This window comes from Cetorhinus maximus, chromosome 4, assembly GCF_964194155.1.
Source record: "Cetorhinus maximus chromosome 4, sCetMax3.hap1.1, whole genome shotgun sequence".
In the NCBI taxonomy this organism is placed as follows: domain Eukaryota; kingdom Metazoa; phylum Chordata; class Chondrichthyes; order Lamniformes; family Cetorhinidae; genus Cetorhinus; species Cetorhinus maximus.
In genome coordinates this window covers 148075971-148101139 of record NC_135882.1, presented here as the reverse complement: position 1 = coordinate 148101139, position 25169 = coordinate 148075971, and the positions used below count along the sequence as shown (strand labels likewise).

The 25169-nt window shown below is 45.6% G+C and overlaps 1 protein-coding gene and 1 long non-coding RNA gene across 2 annotated transcripts in view; both read right to left on the bottom strand.

Annotated features, from left to right (window-relative positions):
• LOC144680100 (uncharacterized) overlaps positions 1-60 on the bottom strand; it is a 46476-nt gene extending 46416 nt beyond the window's left edge. The window contains exon 1 of the mRNA XM_078541246.1: positions 32-60. Coding sequence (XP_078397372.1) covers positions 32-60 — 29 coding nt within the window. The remainder of the gene's footprint in view (positions 1-31) is intronic.
• A 6306-nt stretch (positions 61-6366) lies between these two features.
• LOC144679371 (uncharacterized) lies at positions 6367-17763 on the bottom strand. Its single transcript, XR_013576336.1, has 4 exons — positions 17717-17763; positions 15251-15304; positions 7730-7783; positions 6367-6421 (listed from the first exon to the last, which is right to left on the bottom strand). It is a non-coding gene; the product is annotated as an uncharacterized LOC144679371 (long non-coding RNA).
• Positions 17764-25169: the final 7406 nt, after the last annotated feature.

Sequence of the window (25169 nt, the reverse complement as noted above, 5' to 3'; positions counted from 1 at the left end):
AGTACAACATCAACAAAATTCTTGTTGTTACCTTTTGGCCTTCTGCTCCAGGATTCCCATCTCGTCCAGGATGCCCAGTTATACCCTAAAATATATAAATATAAATGAAAATTTCTCTTTTCAATAGCCTCCCTTCTAAAGCCAGTGACTGCTTCACAGGGTGAACTTCTACAGACATTAGACCCAGTACCCATTATTCATGTGTGGATCCTGACAGGGTGAGTTAGCAGGCTATGTGATCTGTCGGAGCATCACAGGCAAACCCTGTCCTGATCAGACATGTACACAGGTGCACACTTCGTAACAAAAGTCACAGGATGGTGATCTAGCAAAAGAAACCTGGAGGGTTTTCATCCTTTCCTATTGCATAAGACCCATTACAACAACCCAAGGATGGACCTCACTGAGGTCAGCTGACTCAACAGAGCGTTGGGATCAAACCTAGAACCTTCCTAGTCAGCTACTAAGTGGTAAAACTCACTAAACCATTAGAGGAACCCTACACTGTTGCTTTGCTTTCTGTTAATATATACCTGTCCTATTTTAAAATGTTATCCTCCCATGTGAATATTCCCTTGTGTCACACAGAGTGTTCTCTAGTTGGGACTGATGATCTGCTGCTTGTAGGCCTCTGTTGTGCTGGTCATCAGACATACTGCCAGCTTGCCTTTGATTTTCCCCTCCCATTCTATTGGACAATAGGCTACCAGTGAACACCAGTGTACCATTCAAATACAGTGCACTTTATTTAGTAAACCCCCTTCCCACCGCTTCAGGAAGTAGCCTACATCATGATGTAACCTACATCATGGCCTTTAGGGTATCAACTCTTCGGGATCTACTATCATCTCACACTTCAACCTCTTCCAATTTTAAACAAACAAGTTACAAAGTGGCTCAGCTAGTATTCAGTTGAGGTCACAGCAACGATGTGAATGAAGGACAGGGATTAGAAACCTAGAGATTCATAGCAAGTTCTGAAATTAAAATGAATAAATCTACTAATTTGTGGACTTAGATCAGACATAAAGAACAATTCACTGATGTCCTTCGGGGAAGTCAATGATCTGGCCTACTCACCTCTCTAGTTCTACACCAGGCAGTGAACTGTCAATTCCTGCTGCTATGGCTCAGCAAGTCAATAGAAATTGCTACTGAATGTGGCCTTGTTAATATTATCCACATCCTGAAAACCAATTTTTAAAAAGTGAATACTGCACTGGTCCTCCTGGTGGATCGTCAGCTTAATGTGGTGGAGAGACTTGTGCGCTCCGATAATTCCTTGAGCGATGCCATCAGGAACTCTTTGCTCCTGGTATGGCCACCCATGGTGACCAGGTGGGGGGAGGTGCCAAACAATGTACAGTCCACAAAGTCCTTAATGGCATAACAGGACAAGGAAGACTGTGCATCTTACTGGCTGCAAAGGCAACAAAAGGCTACAGTGGCAAGATGGTGCCAGTCATCATGGTTTGACATTGTAAATCTGATCACCAACCCATCAAGTTAAACAAAGTAAAGCACAGGCTTCTTACCAGGGTCCATTTGTCAAGTCCTGTGGCGATAGAGAATTGGCGATGGGGACAGGGCTGTGAACCTGGGAGTCCCTAACCAAGAATCTACACACAGGTGACAGGTGCATCAAGGTTCTTGGGCAGCTGTGTTGGGACAACTGCATCTGTGACTAAGCAAGATACCCTCTGCTCATCCCAAATGGGGAGGGGGCTAGGAACAGTGCTCTAAAAAGAGACTGTCCCACTTTCTGGGGAACCACATCCTATGGGATCACCATTTTTGTGGTCAAAGAAAGAACACTTGAAATTGTCCATTAGTGTTGTAACGTTCCAAGTTGCAAAATTTGAAGTTTAACTATCCAGAAAGAACAACTGCAATCCTGTCACGTAAGCTTTCAAGACTATAAATTGGCATCACCGCCCTCAGTGAGACCCACTTTCCTGGAAATGGGCAGCTGAAGAAACAAGCAGGGGGATACATCGTCTGGGAAGTAAAAGCTGACAATGACCTTCATGCCCATGGAGTTGGTTTTGCCATCTGGAACAGAATCCACATGCGCTGCCAAAAGTCCCAACTGTATAAACAAAAGGCTCATAACACTTCACCTGCATCTCAGCCATAAGCAATATGCCACCGTCATCAGCATGAATGCCTTGAACCTTGACTCTGATGAAAATATTAAGGAAAAGTTCTATTCTGACATTGATGAAGTCCTTAGTGCCAACCCAAAATGTCATCCATCTGGAGGACTTTAATGCCAGAGTTGGCCATGACTCCAATTTTGGGAGTGGACCCACTGGGAAAAACAGGCTTGGAAAAGCCAATACAAATGGCATCCACTTGCTGTCAAAATGTGCACAGCCTGGCTTTATTATAACAAACGCTCTCTTCCACCAGAAGGACAAATATGGAGGCAAACTAGATCAAAGCATTGCCCCCTCCTGGATTATGTCATTGTTCCAGTCAAAGATCTAAGTGATGTTTGTATCACTCAATCCATCCAGGGGTCTGATGCCTGCTGGACAGATCATCGACTTGTTTGTTCGTTGATGAAAACGGTTAGTGCGTGTAAGTACACAAAGATGAATGAGAACACTGTGATCTGAATGGCTCACAACCCTTTTGCCCTACATTTTTATTGATAGAATATCACAGGGGAGATGCAGAAGAATGGATCGTTCCAACTGCCCTGGGCTTTTCTGATCAGGACCTTCATGTTTTGGTGGAAGAGGTCCAGAAGAGGCGGGAAGGACTTTCGGTTGACAAAGGCGTCCACATGTTGAGTTGGAGCCTTTATGGCAACAAGGGTGCAATCAATAACAGTCTGCGCAAGGGAAACATGCTAATTGAGGGAAGGTCATAGTTCTCTGCATCTGAGTCACCAAATCTTTGGGAAATTAATGTGCTCCCCCACATGAGCAAACAGGGCAATAGTTACAGCCTTAATGCAGTGGCGCGTTGCTGACTGGGATATACAAGGCAGTTCTCTGGATGATCCATGGAAAGATCCTGAGGCTTAGAAGTTGAGAATGATGGTTATCTTCACAGCCCCTGGCAGGGTATGGGCAGGCCAAGAGGCGGGATGAGGGGTGCCGGGGTGGGGGGGGAGGTGGCCTGAGTTATTGCTGGACCATGTGAGGCATGTCTGTCACTATCTCACGGCTTAACCTCAATTACCTTCAGCTACCATCATATTGAGGTCTGATGTCCTAGGTCTGTACACTTTTCCCACAGGGCAATGCCTGGTTGTCCTGCTTCTCCTCCTCCTTCCTGGGGTGCGGGCAGCAGCCTCTTCCTCCTGACCTCCCTCTCTCTGACCTCTGGCTGCTCACAGTGACTGGCTTCTAAGACCTCTAAGTACAAGGGTGCCATGCCCATCTTTTATTTTCTTCGCATGAAGTGGTATGCGCCCTTCACCAGCACAAAGTTCTTCCTGACACCTGGATACATGAGTCAGTGGGAGCAAAAATAATTGCCCTGCAACACCAGGGCACCACCCTACTTCCTTGGATTAAGGGAAGGCAGTTGGAATTTGTTCTGTGCCACTTGGGGGCTGTGAATAAAATTCACAGGTTGTGAATGACTTATTACCATGTGTGGTGATAAATATGACTACAGTGGAGACAGCAGAGGATTTAAATGGCCAAAATGCACCCCTACCTCTGCGAAAACTGCCCTCTGATGTCAGTGCTAAACACCATCTGGGTAGAAAATTCTTTAACTGCAGTCATCTCCATGCCATATCTAAACTGACCACAAAAGATATACATGATCTACAGTTCACAGATGACTACAGTGTCATTGACTACCCTGTACCAAATTTGCAAGTCATTCTTGATCTCTTCATTTCTGCATACAAGAAACTCGGCCTGTCGCTGAGTGTTGCCGAAACAAAACTCATATAGTAACCCACACCTGGTCAGCCAAATAATCCACTTCCCAGATATGAAAGAGTCTGAAATATGTTGAGTGCTTCCCATACCTTGGCAGTCACCTCTCTCAATAAGCCACTATTGAAGGGTAGATCCAACACTTGATCAGCTGTCCCAGCTCAGCCTTCTACAAACTATGGCAGCGAGTGTTTGACAACAAAGACCTCCGCAAGTTCGTGTTGGATCCTTTGCTGTTTGTTGCATATATTAACAATTTGGGCTTAAATGTGAGTGGCAAATTTGGGAAATTTGCAGATGACACAAAAATTGGTTGTTTAGTTGATAGTGAAAAGGATAGCTGTTCTCTCCAGAATTATATCAATGGTTTGGTTGAGTGGGCGGTTAGGCAAGGGAATCAAATGTTCTTGGAAGTAGATGGAAATGTGGAGATAGTAATACAAACAGATCAGTCGTGATCTTATTGAATGGCGGTGCAGACTCGATGGGCCGAATCGTCTAATTCTGCTCCTATTTTGTATGTTCATATTATGAGGGGCCTAAATAGAGTAGGCAGGGGTATCCTGTTTCCCCTAGCAGAAAGGTTAATTACCAGGGGGCACAGATTTAAGGTGATCGGTAGAAGGATTAGAGGGGACATGAGGAATAACTTCTTCACCCAGAGGGTGGTGGGTGTTTGGAATTTGCTGCCTGATTTGGCAGTGGAGGCAGAAACCCTCAACTCATTTAAAAGATACCTGGAACTGCACCTAAAGTGCTGTCACCTGCAAGGCTATGGATTGGCTGCTGGAAGGTGGGATTAGAATGGGCAGCTGTTTTTTTTTTATTTTTCAGCCAGTGCAGGCACAATGAGCTGAATGGCCTCTTTCTGTGCCTAACTTTTCTATGGTTCTGTAACGATAAAGACTTACACGTTCGCCTTTAGGTCCAGGAGTACCAAATGGCCCTCGAGGCCCTTCTGGACCCTAGAAAACAAAGAATAGCTGTAAAAGGATTAAATGAACACAAACTTATCTCAAATATACCACAAAATAGATTTCAACAAGTCTTGGAACACAGAGAGGGTATAGCCCAAGGAAGAACGGATTACTTTTTGGTGAAGATGCAGATCCGGATTGAGATCCTGGAATTTTTAAGATATCTGTTAACATTGGGAGATAGGGTGATTGATTTTTTTTAATGTTTAATGTGGGGTTGTTTTATTTAGAATATTGTTGGTTGTCTTAGAATATTATGGATTGCCTCAGCAATTGTGATACAATTTGTTAAAGCTGTCAAATTGCGAGCAGAGTTTTCAAAGCAGGCTGATGGATGTCAATTGGCCTGAAACATCCTCAGTGAGATGAATGCTCTTCGTAAAAAGATGTCTTTTGTCATCTTTGTAGTTACGAGTCTATTAACCAGCTAGGGAAAAGCATCAAGGAAGTACTGCGTAATTGTCATAGTTGAGTTAACAGTGTAGAAAAGGTATGCATTCCAATGAATGCCATCTTCACTTGTTCTTTTTTGTGTTCTGCTTTATTTTGCCATTTTGATCCATTTTCTGTGCCGAGATAATGCTTTTCCACCAGACAGCGGTGAAAAAGAAAGAAAGACTTGCATTTATATAGCACTTTTCACAACCACTATGCTTTACAAAGTGCTTTACAGCCAATGAAGTACATTTTGAAGTGGGGCCACTGTTGTAATATAGGAAATGCAGCAGCCAATTTGCACCCAGCAAACTCCCATGTGCTAATAATGACTAGCTAATCTGTTTTTTTGTGTTGATTGAGGGATAAATATTGGCCAGGACACCAGGGATAACTTCCTTGCTCTTCTTCAAAATAGTGCGAAGAGGGGTCTTTTATAGCCACCTGAACAGGAAGATGGGGCCTTCGTTTATTGTCTCATCTAAAAGACAGCAACTTCAACAGTGCAGCACACCCTCGGTATTGCCCTGGAGTAGGACCTGAACTCAGGATTGTGTGAATTCAGAGGTAAGTATGCTGTCAATTGAGCCACAGCGAACACATAGTGGGAGCTCTCCCATTAACCTTAATCCCTTCTATTCAGTTAGGCAGCAAATCAACCAACACTTGCTATCTGGTGATCCTTCTGGCATCTAAACGTTGGTTGTTAATAGGATTGGGCTTGACTCTAATGTCATCCTCCAGCAGCTAAATGGTTTAACAATTCTCACAGGTGAGCAAAAGCAAGATTTTGGAGAAGAGCTGGCAACTATGGGATTGTATCCCGACATATGTCAATGGCCTCCAGGCAGAAAATTAGGAGAGTGGGAAGATTTTATTTTAAAATCAAGTCTTTATTTTGAATTTGAAGTTTAGTTTGATTGCTGCCTTGTAGTCACTCCCCAGGTATTAACTAATCTCCAGAAAATCTATCGTACGTAAGCATTGACTCAAATACCAAAAAAGTCAGCATTGACTCAAATACCAAAAAAGAGATGAAATAAAACTTACCTTAGCACCTTTGATGCCTGGTTCTCCGTTTGCACCTCTTGGACCTTCTGGCCCCTAAAATATAAAAGACTGATTGATGATATTCTTCTGAAGACTTATAGTTGTCACTTATTAACAGTGGGCACGGTAACTGACCTGTACTGCTTTACAAACTTGACAAAAAATGCTTTAGTATCGTGTTTGGGGCAAGTTTTTTACGCAAAGGGTAGTGAGTGTTTGGAATTCGCTGCCAGAGGAGGTGGTGGAAGCAGGTACGATAGTGGTGTTTAAGAGGCAGCTTGACATATACATGAATAGGATGGGAATAGAGAGATACAGACCCCAGAAGTGCAAAATGTTTTAGTTGACGGGCAATATGATCGGCGCAGGCTTGGAGGGCCGAAGGGCCTGTTCCTGTGCTGTACTTTTCTTTGTTCTTTGTGAAAAACAAACCTGGTTTACATTTGTTTTGCTACTTTTTCAACTTTACAATTTGTAATCACATAATGATCTACTTCTTTGAAGAGTACCTGAGTATTTGCCTTGTTCAGTGAGTGGACGGAGAATGAAAAATCCCTGTGTGAACGCTGGCTCCATGGTCACAGATAGTCCAAACCATTTACTAATATGTGGTCTGAGATCAGTCAGTCAAACTGCTAAGTCACTCACTACTGTTCCTGAGTGTCAGCTTGTCTTGAATTAGCATCACTCTCACCTGTGGATCTGAATGTATTGTGGTTTTATTCTCCCATATTAAGACTTGAGCACATAATCTAGGCTGACCTTCAGCTGCAGTGTTGTCAGAAGAGCTGGTTTTTGGATGGGCAAGAAGCTGAAGTACATTTAATTGTCCCATGTGCCTATTCCAAGCTAGAAGTTGCCTACTCAAGGGCACATTACAGTTGTAGAGGTAAGATAGTGAGATCAAATGGACCAAAGAACCACATATACATCTAAGTTTATTGTATGAAGTCAGTAAGACAGAACAAAGTGGCCTTCATCTAGCCTAGAAACAAAACAGCAGGAGCAGGTCATTTAGCCACATGAACCTGTTCAGCCACCATTCAATAACTTCCTGGCTGACCTGCGACCTAACCCCATATACTCCATATGCTAAATCTACTTAGTGGATGCAAGCTATCTATTGTCTCATCTGCTGATTCAGATAATACTTGTGCCAAGTTACTGGGAATGTACAATATATATTACAGTTGTGACACCTAGATTGAAAGGAGCAGCCTCTAGGGTCTGGATGGCCTTTTCTTAATCCATATTTCCTCATGGATTTAGGTTCTAGCCTCTGAATTAGCTACAGGAAAATAAATTGAAACATGGATCACTGTACCTTTAACCTAAACAAGTAAAAAGTAACTGACTACTTACAATAGGCCCAGCTGATCCTGGAGGCCCTGACAAGCCATTAAATCCTGGAGCTCCCTGAATGAAAAAAAAAATCACTCAATTTTTGAGAAGTATTACACAGTGCATTTCCTTCTTGAACACTGTAAACTAACTAGGAGCCTCTTCTGTTATGGAATGCTTTATAATTGTGAGTTTAAAGTATTTCCCATGTTGTGATGTGCCATATGAAGGACACTTTACGCTTTATGAGAGAACCTTAAAAAGTGGTATATAAAGGCTGTATTAAAAGTTGAAAATTATTGAATTAATAAAGACTGTTTTAATCCAGTAATTTTTATTTAATTGTAACTGACAGCAGGGTATGTAATTTTCGCCACAAATCAAACCCCAACCAAAGCTCAAATGTTGCTGAAAGATTCCTCAGTAAACTGTGGGGCATCACAATAAAACAATTGGGAAATTAGCAGTTCCGGATAATTCAACACAAAGAAACACCTTTGATCATATGTCTGCTATACAGGTTTGGCTTGTAGACCTGGAAATTGAGTCGCGTAGTGCTCTTTTCTTTAGGCACCACATGGCCTCTTTAGTCATCAGAAAGATGGGCAGAAAGTGCACCATTCCCTAAATAGGATGAGAGTAAACAAGAGCCATCCTTTACCTACACCTGAAGTAGGGATTAGCTCATTTGCATATGTAAAGAATGGGCCAAATGCCTATTTTAGGTCCCCTGTGTAACATTGGTTTGACCTGCTGCATCTCCCTCCCCGCATACTCTCCCTATCTCCAATCTCTCTTTCTCAAGCTGTGGACCCCGAGCTCTGACCTTCAATCCTATTCCCCAAGACTCTGGCTTCCAACCTCATTACCCCCAGATCCAGCCTCTCCCCTGAGGCAGCTACCCGTTGCTTGTACCTCTCCTCTCGGTACTGATCCCACAACCCTTCACTGAGATTGTGCTCCCCCCAATTACTGCAACACTCCCACACACCCACTGCACACCTCCCCAACCCCCACTGTCCATCTGAGCTCATCACTGAATTTTGTGCTGTCAATATCTCAGGCGTTCTTGATTATATGATTGGATCTCCTCCCGCAGCCCCATCTCAATAGGAATGAGGACCCAGCTCCAATATTTCAGGGTGCTTGGACCTTACCATTTGTGTGCAGCTAACAGCCCTGTGGAGGTGGGGGGAGTACATAAATGGGAGATTCTGAATTGCTAGCTTATATACTTATGACCAAAGTTGAAATCTATGACACATTCCAATTTACTTGCCAATATCATCTGAAACACATCTTTGAGATAGTTAGGTGAGATTCCCATCATAGAAAAACATAACAATCCTCTGGCCTATGCAGTGAATACACAATGGGTGGAATTGTCCCAGATTTGCACTAAGAGTGGTAGTGGGCGGGTAAAACAACGTTTTACCCACCAGCCACAATGGTGGGTTTTCATACAGTATTGTCCCGAACCCACCTTATTATTTATGGACTCCCGGAAAACATGTCATTTCCATGGTAGGAGGGCTCTCATTCGCCCTCCTGCCATCACCCCACCACTGCATCATGCCAGGTGTCATATTTAAAGTCCAGCTGCAAGCACACATCTCAGTGCTTCCAAACCACCACTGCTGCACAGAAGACATGGCCCTGAAACTGAAGAAGAGTGCAGCCCCCAGGTTCAGCAACACGTCCCTTAAGCGCCTTTTGGATGCCGTGGAGGCCCACCGGGATGTCCTCTGTCCCACTGTGGCCGCAGGATGGGCAGCAACAGTAATAACCTGGCTTGGGAGGTGGTGGCAGTGGTGCCAACATCCTTCAAAAGAGGACAGCCACCCAGTGCTGCAAGAGGATGAATGATCTCTTCCATTCCACCAGGGTAAGTCACTCTTCTCATCACTCTCAACTCACACACTCACAAACCCATCGCACACCCAGAGGACCCTCACTCACTGCCGGTTCAAGGGACATCACCATTCACTCTCTCACACTCACCATCATTGCCCTCATCCCATCCATGGGACCACTCACCACCCGCACAGGCCAGGCATACTTATCATCTGGCCTGGCAGGCATCCTACTTACACTCTCTCCATCTCTATTCATGCAGGACAATCTCGCACACAACAAGAGGGAGAGGTCACAGACCGGTGGCAGAATGCCAGAAATCAAGGTCCTCATGGGCTTTGAAAACAGAGCCATCTAGCTGGCTGGTGAGGATCCGGATCATTCCTGTACTCACGGTGCTGCTCCACCAAGTGAGGATCCAGCAGTGCAACATCCATCAGACAACCATGCTGTGAGTGAGTTGTCCTCTTTCACAGGCCACTGCCATGCACTAATTATCTCCCCTTGCTTTTGCAGGCACATCTGCCAAACAGCCGATGGAGTCCATGACCCAGGGCCTCCAATCAAGCCCCGAAGAAACCTCTGATGAGGAATCTAAAGGCACCCTCCCTGAAGTCCCGTCACAGCGCTCACCCACACCCTCCACCAGTGCAGAAACACACTGCTCAGTGGAACCTAGCTTTAGAGTAGCCCCGGGATCAAAATCTGGTGAGAACATTGCACTTTCTGATCCACAGTAGGTGGAGGCAGGGACTTCCCAGGTTTCTGGCACTCGGAGGACTGCTGGACGCCAGAACATTGCTGAGTCTGTGTCAGACGACGAGCCTCTGGACTCGGTCATGTCACAGTTGCTTGAACTGCAAAGGCAAACTAGGGAACAGCAGGAAGGGATGTCCGCTGCACTCCTCAGATTAAAAGGCACGATGGAGGAGTCTGTCCACCTTGACTCTGAGGTGATAGCGCCAACATACCAACACACCGAGGTCAACACTGGCAGGATGGCAGCCGCCATTGAGACCTTGGTCCAGGACTTCACTCCTGCACTAATGCGCAGGCTCAACTCCATCGCTGATGCTACAATTGGCCTCCAACAGTATGTACACAAGAGGGGTGCCGGGCAGCTCGATCTCACTCCAGCTGCCCCTGTTCCTCAAGAAGCCAGCCTGGGGCCCCCGGGCACCCATAGGGAGGAGGATCAGCAGGTGCACATCCAGGCCCATCCATCCAGCTGACTCCGAGACAGTCCAGCACATCTGAACCCCCTCTTCCTGTGGCCTCAGCAGCTCCAGCTCCAGCTCCACAGGCCAAGGAGGGTGCCACTGCCACACAGCAGGACCAAAAGCAGGTCAGGGCACTCCAAGTTTCAGTCCTCCAGAGGACGCCCGCAAAGGTCATCTCAGATAGCATGCCGCAGTCAACAGGCTGCCTCCACCACCAATGTGCATGTCCGGGGACCATCAAGATGTAGTGGCAGGGTTAGGATAGTTAAGGAGAATTAGTTGCACAGCCTGGCACAGGTACATACAGTTCACTATTGTCAATAAACTCCCAAGAAAGTCACCCTGCCTATGGCTCCTTGTTCCGATGAGCAGTTTTCTTGTCACTCAGATGTGAATCCTTTCTGCTCAATATAAAGGCAGGTGTCTCAGTCCAGGGCCTCTTTCCTGTGCTCTGTGCAGCCTTCAGACCAAAGTGATGGTCCGGCCTCACATTCCCTGGAAACATAACTGATGCCTGCACCTCGGTGGTGCTTGTCTTTGCTGCCAGAATGTAGTGGGCACGAGCCACAGAGTTCTCTTATTCTCTCAGTGCGCTGATCGCAGGGCCCAAGCGATCTGCCCTCGGCCAGGCAGGAGCCAGACAGTCTCAGAGGCTAGGTTAAGATTTATGGAGTGTCCTCACTGCATGTCATCATCATCTTCTTGCAATCAAGTGACTATTAGGGCCTCCACTGTGTCTCCATGACAGAAGCATTCTCAGAGAGGGTACTCACGCTGCCCTAAGCCAGACTGCAGTCAAACAATCACAGATGCAATGTGAAGATCTATGGGGTCACCTCACTGCATGTCGTCATCATCCTTCACAATTCTCGCAGCCAAGAAGGCCTCCCGAGCATGGCTGCCTCGTCTAGCCAGTGAGAGAGCCGCACCCTCGTCATCGTCGCCTCCAAGGACCTCCTCACCCTCATCCCTGTCGGCGGCGTCCTCCCCGGAGGAGACATGCAGTTCCTCCGTCTCCTCCTCAGCCAGCTTGCTCCCCGTTGGAGTGCCAGGTTGTAAAGGGCACAGCAGACAACGACGATGCATGACATCCTCTGCGGACTGTATTGCAGGGCTCCACTAGACAGGCACCAGAAACGCATCTTCAGCATCCCGATGGTCTGCTCCACCAAGTTGCAAGCTGCAGCATGAGCCTCACTGTAGCGTCGCTCTGCTGCAGTCTGAGGCCGCCGCTCGGGTGTCATCAGCCATGGCCTCTGTGGGTAGCTCTTATCCCCGAAGAGCCATCCCTGCAGCCTGAAAAACTCCAGGTATCTGTAACTGACTGAGGATGTTGGCGTCATGCACAATCCCTGGAAACGGTGAACACCTGCAGGGTGTGTCTGGTAGTCGCACACCAGCTGCACATTCCGCGAATGGAACCCCTTGCAGTTGATATAGTCCACAGTGTGTTGCAATGGAGATCTGAGCCCCATATGGGTGCAGTCAATCGCACCCTGCACCTGTGGGAAATCTGATATCTGGGAAAATCCAATCGCTCTTGCATCCTGGCTGTCCTGGTCCCAGGCGAAATGCACAAAGTTGTGTGCCCTCGCAAAGATGGCATCCGTGACCTCATGGATGCATTTGTGGGTGGAGGCTTGAGAGATCCCACAGAGGTCACCTGTGGAGCCCTGAAAGGAGCCATTGGCATAGAAATTGAGGCCGTGGTGACTTTCACGGGCACTAGCAGTGGATGCCCTCCATGTTCCCGTGGCACCAAATCCTGCAGTAGCTGGCAGATGTGACCGACCAGTTCCCTCGACATGAGCAGTCTTCAGTGACACTGGTTCTCGGTCATCTGCAGGAATGAAAGGCGACATCTATAGACCCTGGGTGTCACTAGGTGCCGGCTTGCGATGGCTCACTGTAGCTCTTGGGTGGCATGTGTGGGAGCTCCAGTCACCCCTTCTTCCTGAGGTTGCTGCTCCTGCCTCTGCACAGCCAGGAGCCTCAGTCACTCTCTCCTCCATCTCTGTAGGCCATCAGGCGTACAGCTGGTTCACCTGGCTCCATGATCCTGATGTACTCCTCCTGCAGGATGAAAAAGAGAGACATGTGGTTGGCCTGTCCTGGTTAAGTGTTACAGCCCCTTAATGCTTCCCGGTGGGTGCTGGCCACCACTTGGATGGCCAGGGATTAGTGCGCAGCATGGCTGCCCTGTTAGCTTGAACCATGGGGGAGACTGGTCCAAACTGGGTTACTGACATTGCAAGGGTCTCTGAGCACCTCCAGCAGTGACTGCTCCATGGCAGCTTTCACGAGGAGATTATACAACATGTGCAATCGTTCTGCAGTCCACTAAAATGCTCATGAATTTGCAATCTGCGCCTGGCCCGGGAAGGGCGAGGGGAGGTGGGTGGCGAGGGGGGTGCAGGGGGATGCTCTGGAGCGCTTGGTGGCAATTTGATGCCTCTGCGTTGCTTGAATGGGCAGATAAGCTAGGAGTCCGACTCCAATCATATCAAACAAAAACAAACAATGCTGGAAAAAACTCAGCAGGTCTGACAGCATCTGTGGAGAGAAAGACAGGGTTAACGTTTCGAGTCCATATGACTCTTCTTCCAATCATATCAATGGGGCTGCACTTGAACTGTCTGAGTTGCAGAGGAATGGTCACTTTCTACAGGTTTCCCTAATGCATGGCCACTTCCCTTGCCCCCCACCCCGAATGCTTATGTGCCATATTCAATGGCAGGTTTGCCTTCACCTGTTCCCCCACAACCAGTCACGTCAATGGCAGGGCTGCCCATAACTGCACCCCCTGCCACCAGTTGCCTCAATGATAGGGCTGCCCTTGCCACCCACTGCCACCAGTCGCCTGAATAGAGGCTGCCCTTAAACCTCCCCCCGGCCCCGCGATGAGGTGCCTCAACGGCAGGGCTGCCCTTAACCCTAACCCTAATCCCAACGCTCCTGAAGCTTGAAGTCCATCAGGTGACCCTGGCAAGCACTGCACAACGTTACTGTGTACTCATTTCCGAGTTCCCCTCAGAGTACAGGCCTCCAAGTGCATGCCTTTAATATGCTTTCCTGCCAACGTGGACAGATGATCCAATGGGGGAGGTGACGATTCAGTCGGGCTAGCCTGATAATGATATGCTAATGTATTACAATGAGCTTCCCGATTTCCAATGATGGTAAACGCGGCCCGCCATCGGCAGGCTGTGCGGACGATCGCGAATTGTTTTCCCGCTGTCGTAAAGCCGATCGTGGCATATTGTCCGCTCATGCCACCATTCACGCCCGCCACCAGCGGGCACAGAAAATTCCACCTAATGCCTGCTGGCTGATATAATAACTTGAGTCAGTCAGTACACTAAGAATGCTATCAAAATACACAGCTTAAAATCATTGAAATGACAACTACCAGGGAAAATATTTCGGACACAATTCTCTCAAAGATTAGAGAGAAGACTCTTTCCACAAAGGATGTGCTACAATATTAGAAATTTTGTATTTTTTTTTGACTTGAGAAGCTTACATGAAGAGCACCACTAAGGTTTTTTAAAAAAAGCTAAGCTGTAAGTCAAGAAGAATTAGCGATTAGATTCGGTTTTAAAAGCCCTTAGTTTGAAAGTTGAGGAGTGAGGAGTTCCACAGTTTTGAAGCAGTGGGAAAGAATAAGTTAAGAGTAGGATTTAATAATGAATTAACAATTGCTAGCTGGTACTGGCTTTCGCTAGACCTAAACGCTAGATTTACTGATCTGTATGAAACATTGTGTGTCACAATAAATCTTGAGATAAAGATATGTGACTTTGTGACACCGTCAGGTTTTGTGACTCAAGCTGGGTTGGCCTCAGAGCAGACTACTTATCCCACTTATAGCTAAAGAAAATGGAAGGAAAACATTCACAAAAAAACACAACTTTCAGGAGAGGTTTCCAGATTTCAGGGATATAGTGATTGAATGATCACCCTCCTGTGAAGCAAGCACAGGATGAGGGAAGGGCTATACGCCCACATGTGGAAGAATCCTGGAAGGATTTAAAGGCAAGGATGAAAATTGAGGAAGTCCATTTGCTGGGTCACAGGGGTGATGGATTGTGGAATCTTTAGCAAGAGTGATGATGGAGTTCTGAATTCATTGGAAGTTTCTGAAGGGTGGAGGCAAGGAGGCTGGTGAGGGGGGGCCATTGGCAATGTCAATCCATGGAATGATGGAGAGCCAATTTGAATTCAGCAGTAGTGAACAAGAGGAAGAACCAAAAGTAAGCAATGTTCTACAGCCAGAAGAATGCAAGATTGGAGGCAGTATAAAAAGCTTAGCTCGGGGTCATCCTGTGCTACAGAAACAGATGGGAGAGCAGAAGCAATGGAGGGGTATGAAGTTATAAACAGTGTTGAAGGCAGCACAGAGATTGTGGAAGAACCAGAGAGGCGGTAAACAGCTGGAAGAAAAATATTTCAAAAGAATGTCACTCACCTTGCTCCCTTTTTCACCAGATGCACCAGGAAAGCCTCTAGGCCCTCGAGTACCCTATAAGATACAAAAAGATCTCAGAGTGAAATACAAACTATCATGGGATTAAAAATAAAAGGCCCAAAATTCTGGGATGACAAATCCGCTGAGGAAAGTGTTGTGGGTGTGAGTCTTCCATTCATTCTTCAAAAGCCATTGATCCCATCCCACGTTCTGGGAACAAATCATTTTAATACTCGTGTCAACCCGTATCTGTAATAGAGACAGGCATAGATGGAGGAGCTGGTGCTAACTTGGAGTAGCTTCCTATCGCTTCAATAGCGGTATACAAAGGCTGAAGGGCAGCAGTCAAAAATGAGCAATAATGAGGTACATCCCTCTGCTCTCAGCAACCATGGGATCTCCTGTACGACGTACTGTGCTGAATTGACAAAGTTTTCCCTGAACTCTCTGACGGATGTAAAATGAGCAGGCTTAAAATGCACCTAGCCCACCCTCTGCCAGGTGAGAACTTGTGGTTAAGTCTAAACAGATCAGATATCCGGTGGACCTGAGTTCTGCCCCAAGGCATTCTTCAGGAATATTGCCTTCCTCCAACACTGAACTTTTAGACCCAAAATATTAAAATCAAGGTTTTCATTTTAAAATTCTTCTTCTTTGTCGCCCTAACTATTCTGTGAACTTCATTTTAGTTTTGAGGGTTTATTTTATCCCTACGCACCCGGTGCAAACTGAGCAGGCAAATAATTAAAATCCGTTGGGTGACTTATTCACTGATGCCCCTCCCAGATGATACTGACACAAGTGCTCCTTTCAGCCCCCATTTCTTTGGAGATCCCTCACCTTTCCTATCATGACAAGAACCTTCATTCCACACATTCTCGCTTTCGCCTCCCTATACATTTAAATTTTATACATCTGAAATACACAAAGTCTATGATGATGTGACGAGGGTGAGTGGGGTGATTTAGTATTTAGAACTCCAGTGGAGAAATTTGCTGAAATATTGAAGGCTGAATTTAGTGGCCACAGCCAGAAAATTGGTGGCAACCCCATCGCAGCCATTTCCAGTGGCTCCGATGCAGTTGCTTGACCATCAGGCATCAGGGCTTCATCCCTTTAGAGGCAAAGGCCCTGCCTCCAAGAACTTCTGCTCAATTGGAGGGCTGGCACCTCTGCAGTCCCAGCTACACCACCAAGAGAGGTGACCACTGCTGGGTCTGCAACCTGCCTACACCAGCAACAATCAAGGAGGCCTCAGATTGCAGATAAGTGTCTGGGTGTTGCCAGGGCCAAGCAGACAGGCCTCGGTGAGAAGGCAGTGGTTATTGTTATGGGGAAATTGGGGAGGAAGAGCCCTTGCTGTGGGGAAGTGGTGGTGGAAAGCTCTCCGTGGGCCAAGACTGCCCGATCAGGAGGGACCCAGCCCCCCACCCCGCCCCTTTGAAGCCCACAAGGAGGCTGCCAGTTTATGCTGGTGCTAGTAAAATATCAGCAGTGATGGGATGAGGCCCGTAAGTGGCCAATAATTAGCCACTCAATTGGCCTCTGGGCAGGAAGGCCATAGTCATCCTTCCCTGTCCCTGACTGAATCGCAGAGAGTCAGGAACGTGATGGGCACTCAATCCCCTGCCTTCCCTCTCAATTCTATGCATTGCCCCACTCACTTCCCAGACTGCTCCCAAGGGCAGAATTAAATTTTATCCAGTGTGTCAGAATTTTCCACCCACTAAAAATACTGGATGAATAATTGAGGGTACAAATCAAGATTGCACTGAAATTCTAGATATGCATTCCCACCATGAAAAACTATATGGGAGCGCTAATGAGGAAAATTTTCCCCTATGTGATTTCACATCCAGGTTGGACAAGCTATAGGGCTCCCATCAATATAGGCACAGGCACACCCTTCACTCCCAAAACTATCTCACTTTCCCTGCTTAGTAGCGCCAGCACTGCTTGCCTTGAATTGGACTTTATTACTGGTGACAGAAATATGTTGAGGAAAAGTCGCTCTATACTGTAACAAACAAGGTATACACAGTGTGCAGCATAACACGTTGATGGTTAACATTGGGATTTAAAAATCAGTATTTGCATTGATTAAATATTAAACTGAAGTACATGTCCTACGGTTACATGATTTTAAATCAATGTCCAACATGTATGAGGCTAGAAATACCTGTTGTGGTATCATTATACAAATGTTTAACCAGTCTGTATCAAATTCCTCTCTTCACTGTTTAGCAAAGTATAGACCCATTTAAAATAAACCATTAACACTCCTGTTAAAATAGCAAAGTGAGGAACTTGATACAAACATGTTAACCATTTCACAGATGGTCATTTTTAGCATTTGGCATTTCTTAAGACGAATGGGAATTTAAATACACTCAGAAAAAGTACTTTAAAAGAAACCTCAAGATGTATTTGAGAAGATTCTTCAATTAGATGATGCCACATACATACCTCAGGTCCAGGAGCCCCTCCAATACCTTGTGGCCCAGGGAAACCACGATTCCCCTGTGATGAGAAGCAACAACATGAATTAAGAACATAAGAATAAGGAGTGGGATTAGACTGTATGCCCCCTCAAGCCTGCTCCACCCTCAATACTAACATGGCTAAACTTCTGCCTTAACTCTACTCTCCTGCCCGTTCCCCATATCCCTCGATTCCCTGAGCGACCAAAAATTTACCTATCTCAGTCTTAAGTATATTCAGTGATGGAGAGTCTTGGGGAGAGAATTCCAAAGATTTATAACTTTTTGAGTGAAGAAATTTCTCATCTCAGTCTTAAATGATTGACCCCTTATCCTGAGACTGTGCCCCCCCCACCCCTGTTCTAGATTCCCCAGCCAGGGAAATCACACATACTGGACAGGTCTGACTTTGCGGTGTTTAATGTTGACACTGGATTCCTAAGCTGGGAAAGTGCTTCATTCTTGAATAAGGAAATAAACCCCTCACTTTGGTGAATGGAGCATTCATCAAAAATCTGAGGCTGGAAGCCTGATTTGGAAACTGTGTGTGTCAGGCATTTGGATCAGGAAGGTACCTGTTTTGTTCCCCAGTCTCTGGTCAATGCTGTTCCAAACAACTTGTTCTGCTGAATGTTAACTCCTTTTGGAGGATGCTTGCACAAGGGCCAGATATCTTTCCTTATCTCACTCCAAGCAGTCTTTCCTTACGTATGGGGCAAAAAACTTGTTCACCATGGGGTGATATTATAATCATGCTCGGTCCTGCTCTAGCCCACACGTACACATAGATTCACAGAAGTTTGTAGCACAGAAGGGGGCCATTCAGCCCATAATGTTACTGTTGGCTCATTGTTACAGCAAAAGGTGCTACATAGTGATGAGCACCTCATCTGGGTCTGGTTAGCCTTTCTCTTTTGTAACACAGGATCAGCACTATGTGTAATATTACTTTCGCTCTAGCTGAGATTGACTTACTCAGCAAAGACCAGAGATCAAATCTGGGACTTTCAGGATTGTTATTCCTCAGCCATTCACTTTCTTAAACTTTCTTTTTTGAAAAATATATTTTATTCATAAAACATCTGGAAGAACTTTACAAAACATTTCTAAATCGCCATCACAAAAAGTGCAATCAGATTCAACTTTTACACATGGATCACGAGATGCTTCAATACAATCAATGAATATTACAGTCATTTCAAAATGGTCATTATAGACAATCAGGAGTTATCGCCACTCACTTTCTTGATCAGTTACATATTAGTCTGTACTGAGTTAGAAGAGCTCAGCTGGGATGGAGGTGAAGGCACATCAAAGTGCCTTAGTCTCCTATCACAGAGAGGATGGGTTGGGGAGGCATTAGTCAAAGATTCAGATGATGATAGCCAATGACCATTTCTAGAAACAGCCCAAATATGACATTGGGTGAAAACAGCATCAGACTTCGCTAAGATGCTGTCCCTTCCACTGGATGAAAGCCCATTATAATATTGGGGAGGACCTTCCAGTCAGCGTGCGGTGATGGGCCCGCTCGCCGACGCGTAAAGTGACGAGGGATGATGTCGGGCTGAACTCCCGATGTCACCCCGCATCATTTCCATTTTCAGGTCGGCGGGGGGGTAGCTGAATCAACTGTGTGCCCGCCAACCTGTCAACGGCCAATTGAGGCCATTTAAAAAGCACTTAACATCATTAATGCACCTGCCTGTCCAACCTTAGGGTTGGCGGTCAGGCCGAGAGCCCTGAAGGGCTTAAGAGAAAGCATGAATCCTCATCCACAGTGTCACATGAGGGGACATGTCAGGGAAATTTTGATATTGTTTATTTAACATTTTTCAATGTGGAGCCGATCTCCCTGAGGCAGCACTTAGTCTCAGGGAGATCAGTGCGCTCTTCCGCGCGCACGTGCGAAAAAACGCAATCCCGGCTGAGGGAATCCCCCCCGCCTGCACAGGGAGCACATAACGCTTCCTGGTGGATGTCATGCTGGGCACCTGCTCACGCTCACTCCTGCATTTCGCCCCCCTCCCGACAGGGGGAAAGTTTTTCCCATTGAGATTCACAGTTTTCACTTATGGAATGATATTATAGTTTGTGTCAAAGCTCAGGCAGGGGCACAGTCAGACAAAGTTACAAAGGTGAAAAGAGGGTGTCTTATTGATGACTTTCATATGTGGTGGGAAGTTCACCTCAGGGTCCAATATGACACCAAGGCTGTGAACGGTCTGGCTTCATCTCAGACAGTTGCCTCTTAGAGGAATGGAGTCAGTGGCTAGGGAACAGAGTTTGAAATAGGGCCTAAAAACACTGGCCTTCGATCTTCCCAATGTTTAGTTGGAGGAAATTTCTGCCCATTCAATACTGGATGTTAAACAAGCAGTCTGACAACTTAGAGGCAGGGAAGGGGTCAAGGGATGTGGTGATGAGGTAGAGCTGGGCATTGTCAGCATACATGTGGAAACTGGTGCTGTCTTTTCAAATGACATCACTGAGGGGCAGCATGTAAATGAGAAATAGGAGAAGGCCAAGGATAGACCATTGAGCAGACACCAGATTTAACAGTGTGGGAGTGGGAAGAGAAGCCATTACAAATTATTCTCTGGCTACAACTGGATAGATAAGAATGAACCAGGCCTGTGCAGTCCCACCCAGAAATGTCATGCAGAGGAATTGGAGGAGGATGGTGTGGTCAACTGTGTCAAAGGCTGCAAACAGGTCAAGAAGGATGAGGAGGAATAGTTTACAATTGTCAAGTTCACATAGAATGTAATTTGTGAATTTGATAAGAGGTATTTCATGCTGTGGAAACCAGATTGGAGGGAGTCAAATATGGAGTTCCAGGAAAGATGTGCATGAATTTGGGAGGTAGCAATAGGTGCAAGGACTTTGGAGAGGACAGGAAGGTTGGAGATGAGGTGGTCATGGATGGAGGGGTCAAGGGTTGTTTCTTTTTGAGTAGAGGGGTGATGATGGCAGATTTGAAGGACAAAGGGACAGCATCTAAGCAGAGAGAATCAGTAACAACGTCAATCAACGTGTGGAGGGGGAAGGGAAATGGATTGGGCAGCAGTTTATTGAGAAGAGGGTAGAGGAGGCAGGAGCTGGGTCTCATGGAGGTGATGAGCTCAGAGAGGGCATGAGTGGAGACAGGAGAGAAACTAGAGAAAGATGTGATTTCAGGGCTAGGGTGGGGGTGAGCATTAGAGGAGGTTTGGCCTTATGGTATAGGCAAAGAGAGGGAAGCAAGAGAGGCAGATAAATTGATGATGTTTTTTCTGACAGAAAGTCCTTGAGTCCCTCACACTCATTGTTGGAGGTGAGGTTGGAAGAGTCAAGAAGGTGATTTGCAATAGAGAGAAAAAAAAAAAGGAGTTAATTTTGCATTCCAAAATAATCCTGGAACAGTGGAAATTTTTGTCAGAGGCCCTTCGGACCCGATAATACTTTATGTGATCGATAAAGATCAGGCAATGAACGGCTAAACCAGTTGTCTGCCATTTACATTCAAGACTGGATTCTTTGGTCTTAAGGAAATGGAGATGAGAGCTATACCAGGGGAATTATCAATTTGAGAGACAGTAATGATTTAGTGGGGTGTAGGACATCAAAGGTGGAGGTGACGTTGCAGTAACTGTAGAAATGTTGTGCTGAATGGAGGGTCAAAAACTAAAGAGTTGGGATTTTGAAAGTGCAGTTGTAGTGAATTGGGGGAAAGGATTTCCCAGGGCTGGACACCCATGGAACTAGGTTAAGAGGGACACTGGGGATGTGGGTGGAAAGTGATACAAGGAAGCACTGAGACATGGCTTGATTTGTGATCATCATGATGGGAATAGTGATGTCACTTGAGATGGCAAGATCAGGAGGATGGCCATGAATATAGGTGGGGGAAGTTAAATGCAGGAGGGAGGTTAAGGGAGGACAGGAGGGCACAAAACTCAGAGAAGAAAGAGCATGATAAATTCAGATGGAGGTTGAAACCATCCAGAATGAGATATTGCTCGGCACAGAGACAGGACAGCGGTGAAAAAAATTGGCATGTTGCTTGGATAGGTGGTAGAGATGGAAGACTTTAAACTAGAGGCGAGAGGAATGGAACAAGACGAGATGCTTAAAAGAGAAAGTACCCAGAGGAGGAAGGGGACAGATTGAGGTGTGATTTGATCTCGGCGAGGTAAGTGTTTGGAGGTTTAGCTGCATAGGAAGTGTTACGAAAGTATAATAATTTTCAATTTTTTTTTTTGGTTTGTTGTAAAGTAGGTTTATGGGTGTGAGTGTAGATGATTCTGTCTGTGTGATTTAATTACATTTGGAGTCAGGTTGACTGCAAGCTTGAAACTATCAAAAGAAGCTAGGTATAGAAATGTACTTGAAATGCTAATGAGTGAACATAGATGCTGTCTTAACATGTAATGAGTGAAGGAAATTTGCATTTCAAGGTAAGTAAAAGGTTTGTTTGGATTTCAAAGGGATGTTAGTCTGTTTACAACTAGCCAGATAAGCAAGGCTAAGGAGTGTGTTTATTTTCCCAAAATTACTTACAACGTTGGCAACATGAAAATTTTTATTATGGGAAAGGTACACTTCCCAAAGATATATGAAACAATGAGATTTACATATCAAAGAGAGAGAAACATATGGAAAGGAGAATGAACGGCCATGTTGAGGGCCATGAAAGATTTAACAGGAGTGTGTGAAACAGCCTTGAACAAACCTCCAGCCATTTGTGCATAATTCTGTTGTGTCCAGTAACTGAAGTTCGAGAAAACCATTTGGAATTCCACTGTCAAGTGGGTACCTTGCTGAGTTCTTTTTTAATCTAAAATCTATTTTGGACTGTTGTCTTAAGGGGGTGTGTAACTGGAAGTCAGGTTAATTAGGAATTTTAGGAGTTGTTATAGCATGAAGTAATTGTAGTCTTATGTATGTGCTTAAAAACTTTTATTTTGTTAATAAATATTTTAATTTAATTTGTTAAAATCTCTAAAGGTCATGGTGGGCTCTTACTTCTGAATTCAGTGCACACATCTTCTCGTAATAAATACAAACTGCAAAACCATTGTAATAGCGTGGGCAAGTTTCCCTTGTGGATTTGATCTGCCTGGCACACATCTGCCATGTCATAATAGAAGCTTCTGTTGAGGCGGAAGGTGTCATCACCTTTCAGCACAGTTTTTGTCAAGGCCACAATGTCAAACTGTCCTCCACAAGGGACTTGTTCACAAGAGAATGGGTATTCTGGAAGAGATGTAGAGGGATGGTGATAACTGATCCAGGGGCAGAGTCCACAGAGTCAGCATTCGGAGGAGCGAGTGGGTCAGGTAAGCTGTAGGAAAGATTAGCTCCTAAAGGGTTCTCTGGGGAGAAAGGCCAATGAGAATATAGGATGAGGGAATTGGGGTTGGTGCTTGTAAAGAGTTAATGCCACATGCCTCGATGGACCTTTCGGAAGATGCCATGGAAGGAAGCTATAGGCTTACCTATTACAGAGTCAAGCCTGGGTTGGAAGCAGGAGAGTGCCCAATGGCTGGGATAGGATTTTAGGAGAGCAGATAGAGAGAAATGGCAAGGATGCATGATGACAAGAGAGGGGGTATGTGAGAGCAGTACAGAGAAATAAACTGTTTGAGGAAATAGGGCTTAGTGGAACCAGGGTCTACTGACTTAAATTTAAAAAGTAGGGATTTAGGTTTCAGCTCTGGTTGTTTTATTTTTCTCAGAGTGATCACACTACAAATGTCATTCTGGTAATGGGGACTGACTTTCTGTAGCGCCTCAAGCTCATTTTTTTTAGAAAACAGCAAAGTTGTAGCAGAAATTATGCAACTAACTGGGGCTTGCCTCGTCACCTTTGAGACATCGGAGAGGACTCTTTGACAAAGGTTCCTAAATTGTCTCCTTACCTGTCCAAGATGGTGGGTGGCGGGGTGGGGGTGGTGGTGGGGCGAGGCAGGGAGGGCGGTGTTGGTGATGCTGGTGGTGGGAAGGCTGAGAATATGGGTCTGATTCGAGTAAGCAGTAGGGATAGTGAACATGGGCCTTTTCACATCCTGATATATAAGGTAACATTAGAGTATTGAGCCTTTTATATATTTTCTCTAATTTAGAGAAATGTACAGAATTACTCATAGATATTTGGCTTTGTTCACATACCTTAGGACCCTCCTTCCCGGCCTCTCCAGGTGTACCTTTTTGGCCTTTATGGCCCTAGAACAAGAAAGGTAATTAGTTTAAGAATCACTATTTCAGAGCAAGCTCAAGACACAGTGTGTTGAGGAACCAAAATATAAATCACTGGACGAAGGAACACAGAGTTGATTCCCTTCATGTCCAAGCACTCAGTGTCAGCCATGCTCCTGGGACAGCAGAAACCATTTGTTGCTTCACAAAACATGAGGGACAATTGACATTTATTTTCCATGGGGATGTGCTTCAAGGTGAAGAGTGGCACTGGCCAAGGACTGGGGCCATGATGACAACCCAAACACACGTGCAGGTGGATAAACAGACACCTCATAAAAGATGACTTGACTCTCCACACCCTCACACCTCTGAGCGAAAACCTTTTGCTGCCATTGGGAAAGCAAAATTAAAATTTGTCAACACAATGGGAAGGCAAGCCTGGCCTTTAAATGTCAGCTTGGATCAGTTTGCAGTGCCCTCGCCTCTGATTTCAGAAGGTTTTGGCTTCAGATCCACTCCAAGAACTGAGCACATAGCTTAGGCTGCCACTTCAGTGTAGAACCAAGAGCAGTCCACTCTCAGAGGATGTTCATTAAACTGCGGCACATTTTGTCCATTCAAGTAGGTATTAAAGATTCCACAGCACTACTCAAAGAAGAGCAATGAGTCCTCCTGTGCCCTACCCAATATACCTCAGTCAGACAGAACCAAAAAACAGAACAAAATAAAAACCTCAGGGCCTTAAACAGTTGGAGAAGGGTCTACGATAGGATAGATTGTTAATACATAGAAACATACATAGAAAATAGAAGCAGGAGTAGGCCATTTGGCCCTTCAAGCCTGCTCCGCCATTCATTATGATCATGGCTGATTATCCAACTCAATAGCCTGCTCCCGCTTTCTCCCCATATCCTATGATTGCTTTCGCCCCAAGAGCTATGTCTAACTTCTTCTTGAAAACATGCAACGTTTTGGCCTCAACTACTTTCTGTGGCAGCGAATTCCACAGGCTTACCGCTCTTTGGGTGAAGAAATTTCTCCTCATCTCAGTCCTAAATGGTCCACCCCGTATCCTCAGACTGTAAGGACTCCCCACCATTGGGAACATCCTTCCTGCATCTACCCTGTCTAGTCCTGTTAAAATTTTATAGGTTTCTATGAGATCCCTCCTCATTCTTCTGAACTCCAGCAAAGATAATCCTAACCGACTCAATCTCTCCTCATATCTCAGTCCTGCCATCCCAGGAATCAGTTGG